The 16,279-nt window shown below is 40.1% G+C and overlaps 1 protein-coding gene across 1 annotated transcript; it reads left to right on the top strand.

Moving 5' to 3' along the window:
* Positions 1-97: 97 nt before the first annotated feature.
* BTF3L4 (basic transcription factor 3 like 4) lies at positions 98-10,058 on the top strand. The gene is made up of 6 exons (XM_074832044.1): positions 98-221; positions 1,488-1,545; positions 2,456-2,569; positions 4,974-5,175; positions 6,613-6,672; positions 7,559-10,058. The coding sequence occupies exons 2-6, from the start codon at positions 1,492-1,494 to the stop codon at positions 7,603-7,605; spliced, it is 477 nt and encodes a 158-aa protein (XP_074688145.1). The 5' UTR covers positions 98-221; positions 1,488-1,491; the 3' UTR covers positions 7,606-10,058.
* The last annotated feature ends 6,221 nt before the right edge of the window (positions 10,059-16,279 follow it).

Here is a 16,279-nt window from a genome sequence, read left to right as displayed (position 1 = left end):
GTCCCCAGAGACTACAGCTCCCAGGAGGCACCGCGCGCCCGCCTCCCGCGGCCCCGCCCCTGCCGCTATGCAAATGTGACTCCGCGGCGCCGCCAATCCGCGGGCGGGCTCGCGCCGTCACGTGGCGCGAAGCTTCCTTTCTCTGTGCGCCTCTCTTTCCTTCCTTGGCCGCCATCTTGTTCTCACCGCGTGTTGGGCTGCGGAGGGTCCGCCGGACTCAGGTGAGACCTTTCCCCGCGCCTGCCGGCGCCGCTCCACCGGCACAGCCTCCCCTCCCAGTTCCCCCGCCGCCTCTCGGGGTGGGGCGGGCGGGCCGTCGCGGCAGCTCGGCCCCGTCCCGGCCCCGTCCCGGCCCCGTCCGCCGCGCTGGGCCGTGGCGGGGTCGCGGGCGCCGGCCGTTCCCTGAGGAGAGGACGGGGGAAGTGAGGTCTTGCGCTGGGACGGGGTGTGGTGGGGATCTGCCCTGGCTCGGGGGGGCGCGCGACTCTCCCCTGGGGCCGCGGTGCCCCGGCCGGGTGGGGGGTTTGCCCTGGCTCCCGAGGGACGGGGCCTCGATCCCCTCCCGCTCCACGTGCCTTAGGGGCGGTCAGCGAGCCGCCCTCCCGGCCTGAGTCCCTTCCCTGACCGTGTGGTGATTTTCCCGGCAGCGCTCGGGCCTCGCTGGGTCCCCGCTCGCCCGCGGGAGCCCCGTCTCCCCCTCCCCATCTCTTCCTCGGCGCAATGCAAATGCAGAGGGGGGTTTCCCTTTCATCCAGGGGATCACTGATGGTTTACTGGGACAGAGCGAAACGCCTTCCTTGTGTTGGAAGGCTTGACGTGTTTTTCCACCTTACAGATTTTCAGGTCTTACAGCCATTAAAGGTCCCACCTGACCTGTTGGAGAAGCCAGTTGACTAACTTCCTAGTCATTAAATTGGATTAATAGTTGCCGGAGGTTCATATAGGAAATCTGCTAAGAAATGAAATTCACTGAGATCGGAGCTGGCTTATTAGTTAAAAGTATCAGAGATTCATTTTTTGAAAATAACATTCAAAGTAGTGTAGTAATGAGTCGCTTCCTGGGCTCTCTTAAAGATAAAGTTATTTTCCTAGTAGCAGTTGTGCTGTACGTGCTGATCTGTGTCTATTCGGAGTCAGCAGTTCTGTCAAATGGTTCGTTCCAACAGTAAACTGGCTTACTTGGAAATTCACAGTTAGTACCTTCAGACTGATGCAAAATTAAATGTCCTGTTGATTTGCCTTATCATGGTACAGACACTTCAGTTCAACAGACTGCTGCTGGTCCACCTTGTATTATTTAGGTGATGTTGCTTTGTAGCTCTTTTGTTTATGTGTGTTTGTTTGATGCACTGTTTTGGTGAATTTACTACAAGTTTAAAAACCCAGCTTCAATTTCAAGAGTACTTTTAAATGGACTGTGAAAATTGTTTCTTAATATTTTGATGCTCAACTTATATTTGTATCTCATTCTTACTCTTTTGATGCAGCATTATGAACCAAGAAAAGCTGGCCAAGCTTCAAGCACAGGTCCGAATAGGAGGAAAGGTAAGACAACCATTGGAGATGTACTGTTTTCGGTAATTTACAGGTTGAAGGAGAAACATCTCTGAAATTTGTTTTTCAAAACATAGGCTTTGGTTCAAAGGAGGGGGAAAAAAGATATACTTCTGAGACTTCAAAAACACAGGTTTTGTGTGATCTGGATCATACTACTGCTACCTGAAATACAATTTTCTTTCAGTCCAGGACTGCTGGATGAGTAGTTTCTAGTGTGTAAGCTTTCTTTTTAATTTAGTGACTTGTTGTGACCTGTGCAAGCTCAAGTTAAGCTGACCTGTTGGTTGTTCCAGTTCTGCCTTTCCCTTCTCCCTGTTGGAGAGTTCCTTCCTTTGTGCCAGCTCCAGGGTTTATCTGACTCTGCACTGAGCTGTTTCTTTTCTCTGAGCCAGCAGGTAGCTAATATGAGGAAACAAAAAAAGCATGTGGTTTGTTCAGTGTGGGTGTTCATCTCCTAACCATAGGTGGGGTTGTACAAAAGTTTACAGAGTAGAAATTCCAAAATTGCTGTCTGTAGAACAGTTTTTAAAGGTGTTAATTACTTATCAACGTGTGACCTTTTTAAATGACCATGTTTGTGCTTCATCTTGGAAAAAATAAAGTCTTGGGGAAACTTTCTTATATATTGCTTAATAGAAAATAGTATTTTTATAATCTGCCTTGCAGAAATGGAAAGTGCTGCTGCTGTTTGGTGTCTTTTTGGTCTTTTACACTTAAGAAAAAACTTAATGTTGAGACTGACAGCTGAAGCTGTAGGTGAAGGGAAGTAAGTTGAGAAGCATTTTTGACTGCAGAGCTTACTCATAACTTAAAAGATACATTGCTTAGAGTGCAGTATGACTTTTAAAATTAAAGTGTTTTGAGCATAGCTGACTGTTGTCTCTTGTTTCTTGTCCAGGGAACAGCTCGCAGAAAGAAGAAGGTGGTGCACAGAACAGCTACAGCTGATGACAAAAAACTTCAGAGTTCCCTCAAAAAACTGGCAGTAAATAACATTGCTGGCATTGAGGAGGTATAGTGATAAATGTTTGCTGTTTGAAATTAAATTTACTGTATTGTTTTGGTGGTGATGTGTTGTTTGGGTTTTTAAGTTTTCCCCACAAAAACTTACAGGGCTGGTGACTGATAGGTACAGTTATTTGATCATGGTCTCATTCACATTAATGCATGCATACCTAGAGAAAGAAGGGAGGAAGTTCTGCTGGCCAGATAGTGATTATAGAAGCTAGTAAATGGTTTTGTCATATGTGTCTTGCACTCATTGCAAAACAAAACTTCCCTTGATTCTATGAACTTGATTACCTACTCTAAGGAGAAGAGCAGTAAACGCACCCATACTGAGTTGCTGAGTGCAGGTACATCTAAAGCAAGAGTTGTGTTGTGCAGAAGATAAAGAAAAGCTTAAAAATACCTGGAGTAAGGACTAGTGAGGAATTAATAATTCCTTTTACTGCGTGAAAATTGCAAGAATCATTTGTGGTAGTCAGAGGAAATGATATTTCTTGCAACACAGCAAAGACTACAGAACCAGCTTCTGTGTTAATGTAAGTAGGAGTATAAAGGTTTGGATGTTCCTTGAATACCTCTATTTTACATGTATAAAATATGAACTGAAACACATTTTCTAGAACACTGTAGAGAGTGACGCTCATACGTGGGTGGAGGAGGTGTTCCTTCATCATAAACTCAGTATTACTGTAGTACTTGGTTAAAGAAACATAATATTTAATCTGTGATTAATTAATTTTAAGCAGGATTGCAAGGTGCCTCCAGAGGTCACTTAGTGCATACCTCTCTTCCAAAGGCAAATACAGGTTCAGTGTAGAAGCCTGGTTTGCCTGTAAGTTTTCATACCTCTGCTACTGAAATGCTTCAATTTGTCTGTTTTCTTAAGCTTGATATGTATATGCTGAGCTACATGAACCCAAAGAAAGACACAGTTCTGAGTTTGGTGGTTTTTTTGCACAGAGCAGAAGATCTTTATTCAGACACGGTTATTAAGGATTTTAAATGTCTTGATGTGAAGGAAGATAATGCAACAGGCTTCTTCCTTATAGCTAGGTACATAATTGCAGATTGTATTCAGGTTGACCTTGGTAAACTGTGTAGATAGAGTTTGGGGAAGCTAGTGATATTGAGTCAAACATTAGTAACTCATCTGTGGTTTTTCTTTTTTTTTAAAGAAGCTTTTAAGTAAGGGGATGACTGTGCTTGAAGTCAGTACTGTTTCCACATGTGCAAAGGGCAGGACATACCTTAGTTTTCCAGGAGAACAACACACCTGGTTTTCCTCTTCAAAACAGATTTTGAACTCTGCAGCTGTGTAAAGATTGATAACTTAAATGTTTCTATATTTTAGATTTCTTCGTCAGTTCCCAAATTTAATTTTTCTCCCTGTAACTCCTAATAAAAACAATATTTCAATATTTATGAGTTCTGTCACATTAGTTTACTAGTACGTTTGGTTGGATGGGTAGAATGCTCTTCTTTTTTTCAGACAAAATTATTTTCCACATAATCATAGTTTAGCCATGCCCAGAAGGAAAACATTTTAAACTTTCCATTCTGTTTCCCTTAAATATAACCCATACAAATATGCCACTATAAACTTTGACAGCAGGAGCAAAGCAGGCTGCTATGCTGGCTGTAAAACTTAATTCATGGGGATTTGGAAGATCAGGGTAGAGGAAGAGAGCAGGATCACTGCATGATGCCCTTAGTCTTAAGAGTCATGGAGTTCTTGGGAAGTCATAGAAGCCTGTTCTATTGCAGTTGGTACATAAACCTCCAGTTCTATGTGTATGTGTGCAGGAAGCATTTTTGCCTTGGGCAGCTGCAGCAAGTAGGCCAGATTGTGAATCTTGTACCTTTGCCAGTTCTGCAGAAACAGTGTTTTCCTGATAGGTGACAGAGATATCTGTGAATGGCTGTGTCTTAAACTGATGTGGCAAGGCTTTTCTGTTAGAGCTTTTAGTTTATAAAGAGTTACCACAGGGCTGAATGTTTTGGGTCACTTTTTCCCTAGACATTCCTGATACTAACTCGTTTATACCTTACAGTCTAATAGCCTGTGTATTTTTTTTGCCTTTGTTAAAAATACATTATCATACAGTTCATGTGTATCCTTACACTTATCTAAATACTAAGTAATAAATATGTTTTATGAAGGAACTATATATCTTAAATTCTACCCTTTCATATAGTATGTATGAATATTTTACCATTAACTTGTATTTTACTTCCAGTTCAGGTAGTATTAATTCCAGGTGTGTTTATCATGGTTATATTAGTCTCTAGGAGGAGTGCTAGTTTTGTAATTTTTTTAGTATTTTAAATCTAGATTTGAATTAATAATTTATCATACTTGTTCAAAAAGATGCAACACTTTGGTAAATGTTGTTAATATATTTAAACAGGTGAACATGATAAAAGATGATGGAACAGTTATTCACTTCAACAACCCCAAGGTTCAAGCTTCCCTCTCTGCTAACACATTTGCAATTACTGGTCATGCAGAGGCTAAACCGATCACAGAAATGCTTCCAGGCATCTTAAGCCAGCTTGGTGCTGACAGTTTAACAAGTCTCAGGAAGTTAGCCGAACAATTCCCAAGACAAGGTAGGTCTCTTTGGAATCTTTCGTTGGAGATTTAAAGAGCATATGAAGTATTAAAAGTTTTAACCCAAGTTTAACAACAGCATGTGTGACTAAAGACATGATCAAAAGCATATGTGCTTTTATTTATTCGCCACTGTTGTTGAAATATAAGGGGGGGGGGGGGGAAACGGGTTTTTTTGTTCTCGTTGATTCAGCTTTCTATATAAGCAGGCTCTGATTAAAAAAAAATTTAAAAATTTGATGTCAGGCATGCTATGATTTCAAGCTTACAGCTGTATATGACAAAATACTTAGGAAAGCAAGTTCACATTTTTACTTGGAAAAACTCAACACGTTCTTTTTGTCTGGAAATTGATTCTGTTTTCTTTGTTCATATAGAACATATTTCTAATGTGGATATAGAGGAAGAAACATGTTCTTTATCTCCTACTCTATAATTCCCTTTGGAATAAAACTGAGATTTAAAAATCAAAATCAAAGATTTGATTCAAAATTTTTTAAAATTAAGTTTTTTATGTGATTCTTTATTTTCTACTCATTTTGAAACCATGGGAGCATGGGTTGTGTGTGTGTATATATATATGGTATAACTTGCAGTTTTATGGTTAAGAAATTGAGTGGGGACAGTTCCAGTTTCAACTGTTAAGGCCATTAAAAAAGACTGTAATTGGACATGTTGCAATTGTCTGTGTTTGGAACTGGAAAATACATTACCTGTTCTAATGTTTTCAACAAATGGTTATTCCTTCTGAATAATTTCAACTTCTATGTTTCATGTTCAGAGTTTAATTGAAAGTAAAGGGTTTATTTTTCCCTCTTCTTTACTATATGTAAAATACCTTTTAAAATTTAGAAAGATGGATAGTCATAAGCATATTTCTTTGGTACAACCTCAGTACCAATAGCTCCTTACTATGTTTTCTTCAGATAATACAGGCAGTCAGACCAATGAGAAGTGGTACTTTAAGTTCTTGCATTTTTCCAGATTACTTGTAGCATGTTCCATGACTTACAGAAAACTAGGTTTGATGCAGGACACTTGATACAGAAATACTTCTTCCTACAGTTGTGGCCCCTTGGCAATTACGTTGTATGATATGTTTGTCCCCAACTGGTACCACATTATCGTTGCACTGAAACACGTGACTTCGGTTAGAAGATGTAGTCACGCTGGGTTTTTTCTGTATCACTGGATCTTTTGCTAGCTCTGCATTAATATTCCATAGCATTTGAAATGGCTGTGCTAATACTTTGGTGTAAGAATGTTCACAAGCAGACCTTTTGGTCATACTGGTTGCTGTTGATACCCAGTCATCTGTGTGTTTGTTACTATTGGGGGTTGGGGAAATGCTTTCTTTTTTCACCTGTGTGTGTTTTGTTTTCTAACTGTCCCTAATTCTGTATAATGAGAACTCAGCACCAAATTTCTTTTTATAGTGTTGGATAGTAAAGCACCAAAATCTGAAGACATTGATGAAGAAGATGATGATGTCCCAGGTAGGCACATACAAATTTAGATGTTCACTTAATGTATAAATATTTCAATTCATGCCTTTCAGTATTTAGCTCTTGATACAATTATACATCTCGATTGTTGAGGGAGGCTTTATATACCAGACAGCATTAAAACATGACTTTGGATTCCAGCTTTTGAATAAAGGTTTACCTTGTGCAAATTGCTTAATTTTTAAGTGAAAATAGGTTAAAATACTTTCAGTGAGGTTGAACAGGTGATCTAAATATCCAGATAGGCTTTTAGGGCTGCAGAATGATGTGATTGGAATAGTCATCAGGTTGTCTTAACATCAGTCTGGGGTGGGGATTTTTATTTCTGTAGTAGAAGAAACAGTTTATGTCAGTGTCTGAGAGTTTCTTGATAAATAAATATTCTAAATTTGTCAATGAATAACTATCAGTCACCACATTCTGCTGTATCCATCAGTATGGTGTATTATCTAAAACAACAAACCCAGAGGTTCAGTTCCTCTTGCTTTGGCAGTGGTTTTTCTTAGTGACTTTGCATAAAAATTCAGTTTGCTAAAAGTTCTGTTTCCTGGAGTACAACAGTGAATGGGTGCCTAACCTCAGGTAGTCTTCAAAGAATGCTGATGGCTCAACTGCAGCTAGTAGAGCACCTCTGAAAATCAGATCTTAATCATTTCATGTTAGAACTTCCACTCTTCTGAGTGTTCCTGCATTTCTAGTTCTTTGTGTATGTTCAAACAAACCATTTTTTCATATAGCCCTTTGAAATCTGCCCATAAAAATGGTGTACATGAGTGTAGTTAAGAACTATTTAACCTCTCCTGTATATGTGCATGTTCATTAAACTTATGAAACTGTTACTGGGCATTACTGTATTAAATATCTTCATCTCTTGCAGATCTCGTAGAAAACTTTGATGAAGCATCAAAGAATGAAGCTAACTAAAACATTAATAGTTCTGGAAGCTGGCATGGACTAGATTTAAGAAATCAGCTATGTGGTTCCAAAGTTTTAAAGAAACAGAGAACATCATCTGTTAATAGTTCAGTAATATAAATATTTTGTATTTTTATGATGCTGTTTGTTCAGCATTTTCTGTCAGTTGATTTTGCATTTTGCACTTACTCCCAGGATCTACTCTTCTGGTCAAAAAGAAATGTCAGTGCAGTTTGAGGGGTGTGTGCATGTGCGTGTGTGTATGTGTGTGGGTGTACATATAGTGGAGAACAAATTGGAGAACACTTATTTAACCTTTTTCCCTTTTCCTTTGGAAGTAGAAATAAAATGAATCTTCATCCTTGTTACTTTTGATGATCACGGAATAGTGCACAGAAGGTAGTTAAGATTAAAGTTTTGTCCACATTTTGTGACCTGAAGGCATTACATCATTAAAACTTGGGTTTAATTTGCTGTTAACTATTGTACTTGCGGATGTGTTTCTCATCCCTGTTGAAGTGTACACATGATAATTGTTATCAACCTTATGTTGATCCCAGATGATACTGAAGACGAGCTGTTTTACCGGCTGGTTTGGTACAGTAACTTTTTAAAAAAGAAACTTGGTCTCAGAAAAGTGTGCTTTTTTTAACCTTTCCTGACTTTTTTTTTTTTCCTTGTATCTCTGACCATTTGAGACAAGCTGATGTTTGACTTCTTCCACGTAGGCTTAGCAGTATGTTCTCTTGTTGATTATGTAGAGTATTTTCCATGTCAAAAGGAAAACACCTTGGTTCTCTAACATCAGGTCACTTCCTAAACTTGGAGATCTAGTTGGTAACAGTCTAGTGCACCAGTTTTGCACAGTAACAGATTTTTGCTTGAATAACTTCAAGCTGTTCTCTTGGCATGACTGCATTTACTAGCAGCTGATGATCCACTGTCATTCTTAAGGCACTAGGAATTAAATGCACCATTGGAGCAATGTTTAAGGTGGGAGGAACGAGTTGTTGACATTTTGCCTTGCCTCTGCTGGGCAGTTTGTGCAATGACTAGCTCTTAAGGGGTATATTTTTTTTTTGCCTGTAACTTACCTTTGCCTATAACCTACCTCTAGGTTTGGTGTCATCTATGTAGTAGCTTCTTAAAAAACCACAAATGCTCCTCAGACATAAGGAGGACATTGGGAAGTACTGTTGTTACAGTGCAGTGTTTATGACCTTTCTTTAAGATGCTTAATGTGAACCTATTTTCTCAGAGGCTCTTTCAAGGTTCTTGATGTAATGTGCGTTATGGTATAGTTAGACATCATTGTAACCTGTGTCAAGGGCAGCTGTGGCTTAAGAAGGCCATTTTTTCCTCTACATCTGTCACTTAACTATGGCTTAATTGGAACATATCAGCTTTTCATGTAGGTTCATATGCTAGAGAACTGTAGAAGTACAAGGTAAACAGTACATAAGTTCTGGTGACATCATAACACCATGAAAGCAGAGCTGTAGTGGTTTGTCATCTGAACTCCTCCATTTATTTTATAGGTTTTGTTCAGTTTTTCCTGTTATATTTTATATACTACATGGATCTTACTACAAAATAAAGTAACAGTACAAAAGAGGAAATGCTCCCTCTTGTGTGTTGTCTCCTCCTCCCAGCAGCAGCAGCTGTGGAATGAGAGCTGGATGCAGCAGCTCTTTCGGACAGCACTACATCCCTTCTGACAGTGACTGAGGAAGATAATGCAGGACTAGGGAGGATCATGGTAGAGCTTTAGGATTTCACACTCCCATATACCCACTCCTATTTTCCCTGCAGTGTTGAATTAAACTGGTTTGTTGTATGGCTAACCTTAAATCAGCTGCAGATGCATTTGTTCAGTTTATAAGGAAGAGATGTTTTCATTCATGTGCACACAGGCACACTGAGTTACCTTTTGCTGCCTCTGTGAGCTCAAAGAGCAAATGAAGGCTGCTAGGAAACAGGTATTTGCAGTGTTCTTCCATTTGCTGAAGGGGCATGAGTGAAGAACGTTTCAAAGTAGCAACTGCACTGAGTTTGTCTATGGGACATCCCCTTCCCCAAAATACTAACCAGATACTGAAAATTCATGCTCAGTGGTTTCTGATGTAGGAATTATGTCAAATTAATGTTGTGGGAGATTAAGAGTAAGCATTGGAACCAATTCTGTAAGTTTATATAGTTGAACTTTCTGATTCCTACAAAATACTCATTTAATTTTTGCTCTTGATCATGACAATTTCAGTGTTAAACCCTCACTTTTTCCTATGTTTGACAACCAGTAAACTAACTAAATATGCTAGCTGATGTAGATATATCATCTTCAGTTTTTTCACTGTATTTGGAAACAGTCAACCACTTATGATTTGCTGCTGGAAATACTAGAGCTTATCAATCATTAAACTGATTTTAATTAAAAGTAACCCATCAAGGTTGTTGTGGGAAAAGCTCTTTTGCTTCGTATTTATTCTTGGTATAATTCAAACAGTGTTTGTACATGCTGACGGAAATGCAAAGTTACTAAAAGGAGTTTGGAGGAGTGTTGGTGCAATAAAAACGCCCCACATGAAGGTGAACATTAAAATGTTCTTTGCTTGGCTTGAAGCATGATAACCACTGAACAGCTTACTTGCTCACTACTTAAACACTGTTGATGTATTAAAGATACGGGCATATTAAAGTACTTGGCAGTGATTTGAAAATAGGAAGATAGAATAGAAAGTAAGTTGAAACATCTCTTGGATCGTGCGTGAGAGAATCAAAGCTGAATCAGTGAAGACCAGAGAACCGAGAACTTGGCAAATGTGTAAGATGGCAAACACTAGTCTTCCCGTCCTGACTGCTGATAGATGTGTGTAGGGCCCTCATTTATAGATGGGAAACCTGGGACTGGCTGGCTTCTCTTGGGCAGGAGAGAAAGTCTGTAAAAACATGCAGTTGTGGTGCATTTGCTCTATGAAAAAAAAAGCTCATGTATGATTGGTGGCAGAGATTACAGTACAGTCAGTGATGCTGGAGACTTGGTATTGAGTGCTGGGGAGGGGCTTCTCATTCAGCACTTGGTAACAAAATAAGCGTGCAGCTAGAAGTGTTGTTAGGGTGGAAGGAGTTGATACAAAAAATGTTAATCATACAATACAGACCTTGAAAAAATCAGGGTTCAGGTGAATCTTTTTAGCTTTAGTTATGTAGGAATATGTGAGGAGTGCCCAAGAACAATAAGGATGAATTTAGAACTGCTACTGAAGTTTTACTGAAATATGTTGATAATTCACTAGTGTTTGTCAACTTTCCATGGCAACTAGGAGTTGCTATGAGCTCCCTTCTGCCAGGATCTTCACAAATAATGTTTTGGAGTTGATGTGATCAAAATGAGCACCGGAGGGTCTTACAGATGATTTAATTACTGACCAGTGTATTAACTGACCAGTGTATTGCTGTTACAGGAAGGAACTGAGGAAGTTGTAACACCACAGTAAATCTGCTGTATGTAAGAGATGAATTCCTGCCTCTACTGAGGAATGTCCCAGGAAGGATCCTCATAATTTTCCCTGGAATGAGACTGCTGCTCCAGGCAGTAGGGATGTGCAGAGGGGCTGAGCAAACTGCCCCATAGCTGAAGGTGAGTGAGTGAATTCTTCCACTGGCCCTTATTACGGTCCTTTTATTAGTTTAAGATGGTGCTGGTTTGTTCACCAGCGTGAACAGACAGATTGTTCTGGAGATCAAGATTACACTAATTAAATTATCCGTGTTTTGTACTTGAGCAAATGAAGTGATGCAGAACAGAAGCACATCACAACACTAGCCATAGCAACTTTACAGAAGTGACAGCAGAAGTACAGGGAATAGTTATTCACATTCAACTGTGTGCTTTCCCACACACCCCCTTTCAAAGACCAGTTTGCAGACACTGAAGAACTTCATGGATTTATTCAGAAACATGGGGGGCACTGTCAATCAAGGATTTAAGTAGCCAAGCAGAGCAAGTGAAGAGACTGATTTTAAAATTGTTTTTCTTGGTATGTTTGGGTGGAAGCTTGAGTTGATATCTAGAGCAGGGTTACTGGGAACTGGGCTTTCACTGCAGACTCTGGCACTGTGTATTTGACAAGAAAAAGCAAACTTACATGTTCCAGTGCCTTGATTTCCCTTTACTTCAGTACTGCTCTACCTCCTTATGTGTTATATAAATTAATGAACACAAAACCTGAATGTTGCTTGTGAGAAAAGAGCTACATCTGTGCAAATGGTATAAAAAGCTACTTTACTTCCACATGATATACTATCTGGTGGGCTGTCAGTACTGTTAAACACCCTCTCACTAAACAAGACCCACAGCTTGTTCAGACAAGCTATTTTTACTTGGCAACCTGGTATCTGTCAGATTCTCAACTATTAGGTGGCGTTTCCTTGAACTTTGCATTGCAGATGGATTTGTAACTATGCTAAATTAGTTGCCTCCTTGGAGTAAAAGGAGGTTATCTGCTCATTTGAGTTCTTGAAGTTTTTGATATTTTTGATAAAGTATCAATGCTAAGGCAAACATTGAAACAAAAAATTTTATTCCAAGGCCTCTTGAGCTTTTAGTGCACATATCCCAGCTGAATTATGCAACCTCTTGCCCTTTCTTGCAACATCCTTGCAGCAACTATAGTAACTGCTTATGTCAAAAAGTAATATTAGAAAGTATTTAATGTATTTTTAGATTCTGTCTAATGCAACTTAGCTGACAAAGAAGAGCCAGTGCTGTCTGACCAGCTTTCTACAGACATTGGGAAATGTGGTGTAAACTACACTTTGAGACCATAACATCTGATTTTGAGGCCATGTGTAAAGCTAGAAATTTCCAAGCAATGTGAATTATTGCCACGCGTAGTTAAGTGGAGACTTAAAATTTCAACAGTCAGTGGGGTACCAGACCTTTGCACACCAAGAGTGAAGTTCCTTGAAAAACCTTCATCAATCTTGGGCTTCCCTGCCACCAAGGGAGAAAGTCCTTCCCTTCCTTTGCTTTCCCAGGCGCCAGCAGTAGCAGTGGATGTCTGAGATCAACTGGATCAGCTTGATCAACTGGATCAGCTTGCTCATCTGGTTGTAAATTACTTTTTGTAAAGTTAGTTTTCAGACAGTTTTCAGCTCTGGCTGACCATGCAGTTGTGCCCATGCTAAAAGCTCAACCGTTCTTCCTGGCAGCTTGCTTTGGTTGGCTTAGCCAGCTTGTGAAACTGCGTCCTGAGCTGCGGTGGCAGCACTGGAACCTGCAGATCCCACAGTTTATCCTGTGTGAGCGACTGCCTGCAGAGGAAGCTGTAATTTTGGGGCCCATCTCAGTTCCCTTTGCCTTACCACCTGCTGGCTAGTTTTAAATTTCTGTGAAATAAATTGTAACCTCCCTTTAAAAAGCAACTGTTTGCGTGCAGTCCTTTTGGGCAGGCTTGGTAGAGATGGCCATCCCGCAAACCAGCCTTGCAGACGGAACCAGCCTTTGAACCCTGCTGCTGCCTGCTCTGCTTTAAGGCTTGGCTTGGCAAGGCAGTGTGGGGAAACTTGCAGTGCTGCTGCCAGGCTCATACCGAGTTTGGGAAGAAAGGAAGCACTTGCCATATTGATGCCTTGGGTGACAGATCTGGTCAGATACTGGTACTTGCAGTTTGGTTTTAAACTTTTAATTATGAAATAGGGGTTCAGTACAGTTTGCTATTGCACAGGCAATGCCTGCACCATGGGCTGATAAGCTGTGGCATGTGACCCAGCATGCTATTACTGCAGCCACGCTCTGACCCTGCCATACCACTGCTCTGCAGCTGCACGGAACCCAAACACAGCCTTCCCCCTGAGCCCGTTTTGTGCGTGTCTCTTCAGATGAATTTTTAGTGACTCTTTTAGGCAAGCTTTTGAAGTTTTGATTCATGCTGCAGGTTCTTGTTCACTGAAAATCACTTAAGTTATTTACTGAGATCTAGTGGAAGGTGTCCCTGCCCATGGCAGGGAGTTTGGAACTGGATGATCTTTAAGGTCCCTTCCAACCCAAACCATTCTATGATTCTGTGTTCTTTAATAAGGAATTCCCATTTTTGTGACAAGATCTGGTTTCAAATGTTTTCTGACACATGGTGTTTAATTGAAAATATCTGGAACTTGCTTACAGCATTTTTACAGTCTCCAGGGAGTAATGATGCAACTAAAGTTTCTGCTCTGTTCATTTTGAAATACTTGCTCTATTGCTGGAGACTCTGGTCTGCTCTGTGTGATTGGCAGTTGTAATTAGCAATGGCCTGCATTTTTGCATGTTTCTGAAAGAAAGCAAATAGGACCTAAAATAATTTTTACTTTGAATAAGGATTTCTTCCCCTATTAGTCTTAAGTTTCCCACAGCCTGCTTCCTCAGCTTGACTGAAAGACACCAGGTTTTCTCCTAATCTGCTGCTGGATATTTGGGTATTTTGCTGAGATTTCTATTTTGACAGAAAAGTAATGTCAGTGTACTGAAAAACAGGGAATGGGTTACATTTTTCCAGTCTTTTCTACAGCACCTTTCTCTCAGCTGCATGATTTCTGTGTTGTTGTCAATTATTAACTTTTGAATACAGGGATATTATTACCTCTATCTCTTCTCCTGCCCTTTAAGTTGCAGAGTTGCTTTCATTGGCACCGTACACCGAGAAATCATGTTGGCCAGTTCCAGCCCTGAAATTGTAATAGTTTATCCCATTACACGGTGATTTTTCCAGCTCAGTTCTCCTGAAAACCTTGAAATGGGTTTTCCATAAAAATACTTCATCCACTCTTTTTCTTTTAAAGGCTATAGTCAAATTTGAAGGGATAATCTAGCTATTGTTTCTAGAGGTACGTGTATTCTATCCAGATGATTTTGTTAAATTATAGAGGGTTTTTATAGTGGTGTCTGGGTCACTGAGAACTTGGTGACTTCTTTGAACAAGATCACTTGTTCTTTGGGAACAAGCAGGCATACATCATTAGCATCTTAACTGAAACTTTTCCACAAAAAACGCTTATACTTTTTATGGTTTTAATCTGCACAAGCACTGCACTCCATAAGTTTGCAATAAGGTGTAATAAAAGGTTTAGATGTCTTATACCTACACTTCCTCAGTGGCTCACAGTACCATCAGCAGGAATGTATACCAAGTGTGTTTTCCTTTGTGACTGCTAGTTTTGTCATCTTCCTTTCTCTGTAGCTGTTGTGAGTATTGTCTCAGAAAGAGAGCAGTTGAATTTGGGCTGCCTGACATCGCAGTACGCTAATACTTTCAAATTGCTTGGGCCCTCAGGTTCATTATGGTTCAGGATGGCCAGTATTTGTCAGGAAAGAGAAAATGAACTAGTAGCTATTCAGAACAAGACTTCGCTTGCATTGAATAAACGTGGTGAGAAATTATTTTTTAGTTTCTCAGCTGAGACATTAATCTGTGTTTAAAACTTGTATGAGATGTGCCTTGGTTCAATTTTTGCCCTTCTATGTTAACTCTTAAATAAGCCAAGATAAGAGAGAGGTAATTAAATACTTGTCCTCAATTAGTCTTATTCTCGTAAGCAGTCTCATGAAAAATTGCTGTGGGAGGTATTACATGCATTGTCTAAAAAAAAAGAGCTTTAACAGTTGTTCCTACCATAGTTAAGTAATACTGTTAAAGATATTTGCAGGTTTTATAGTTGGGACATCTCTCTGGTTTGGTAAAAGCAAGGTAAAGGACATGTCAAAGAGCTTTTTTCTGCCCCCCCCCCCCCCCCCCCAAGAAAGCAGCTTCCTGCTGTATGTACTATTATTTAGTGTATCTATTGGCTAACATTTTCCTTAATCCTGTATTGTAGTCAAAATTGTTGTGCAAGGGTTCTGGCACTTTGAAATGGGGTACCAACCTTTTTTAGCAAACTCAAAACATTCAGCTGACTGACTTCTGAGTTGCAAATCTGAACAATTTACAGACATCTCTCATTGCGATGTTGAGGAAATAGCTGGTCAGGGTTTCCCAAGCACTCTGACTCACAGCACTCCTCAATCTCAATCATGTGATTCAGTAAGGCATAAATAAGCCTCTGTGTGTGTTGGGTTTTTTTTTTAATAGGCTTAATTACACTCAGTGAAGCAATGTCCTTTTGCTTGAGCAGGGAGTTGCCACACTGCTCTGAAGTCAAAACATTACTAGGAGAACAGGAAGGTTCAAGCAGAGCCACCAAGTTCATAGGAGAAGTGAAGGAGTGTGTACTTATGACCCTGTTCTCTCTACACATGTACACTTCCATGGGATTTAGTGCTGGGGTTTGTGACGGTAAGATGAATGATTCCCTATTTGCCATCCCTGCTGACTGAACAAATTACATGATCAAGATGAACATGGCGTCTCGCTTTGTTTTTTCCCTCCCTATGTACTAGTGAAAGAGAAATGAACTGATGGGGAAGAAGGCACATCCCGTGTGGAATGATAAGCCACTTGTATTCAGCAAGGAGATCTTTACATAACACCAGTGATGTTATTGCTTCTTTCACTCAAATTTTTTGTTACTTAGTGTCTATATGCCAATGCCTGCAGGATTCCAGACTCATCCAGTCCACATTCAACACCATGCCTGGCAAATGGGAATTTTAGGTATGTTTTCATGCATAAGAAGGTTAGCATAGGCTGATACCTGAAGCATTTGCTGC

This window comes from Strix aluco, chromosome 8, assembly GCF_031877795.1.
Source record: "Strix aluco isolate bStrAlu1 chromosome 8, bStrAlu1.hap1, whole genome shotgun sequence".
NCBI classification, from domain to species: domain Eukaryota; kingdom Metazoa; phylum Chordata; class Aves; order Strigiformes; family Strigidae; genus Strix; species Strix aluco.
This window is presented reverse-complemented; position numbering and strand designations above follow the sequence as displayed.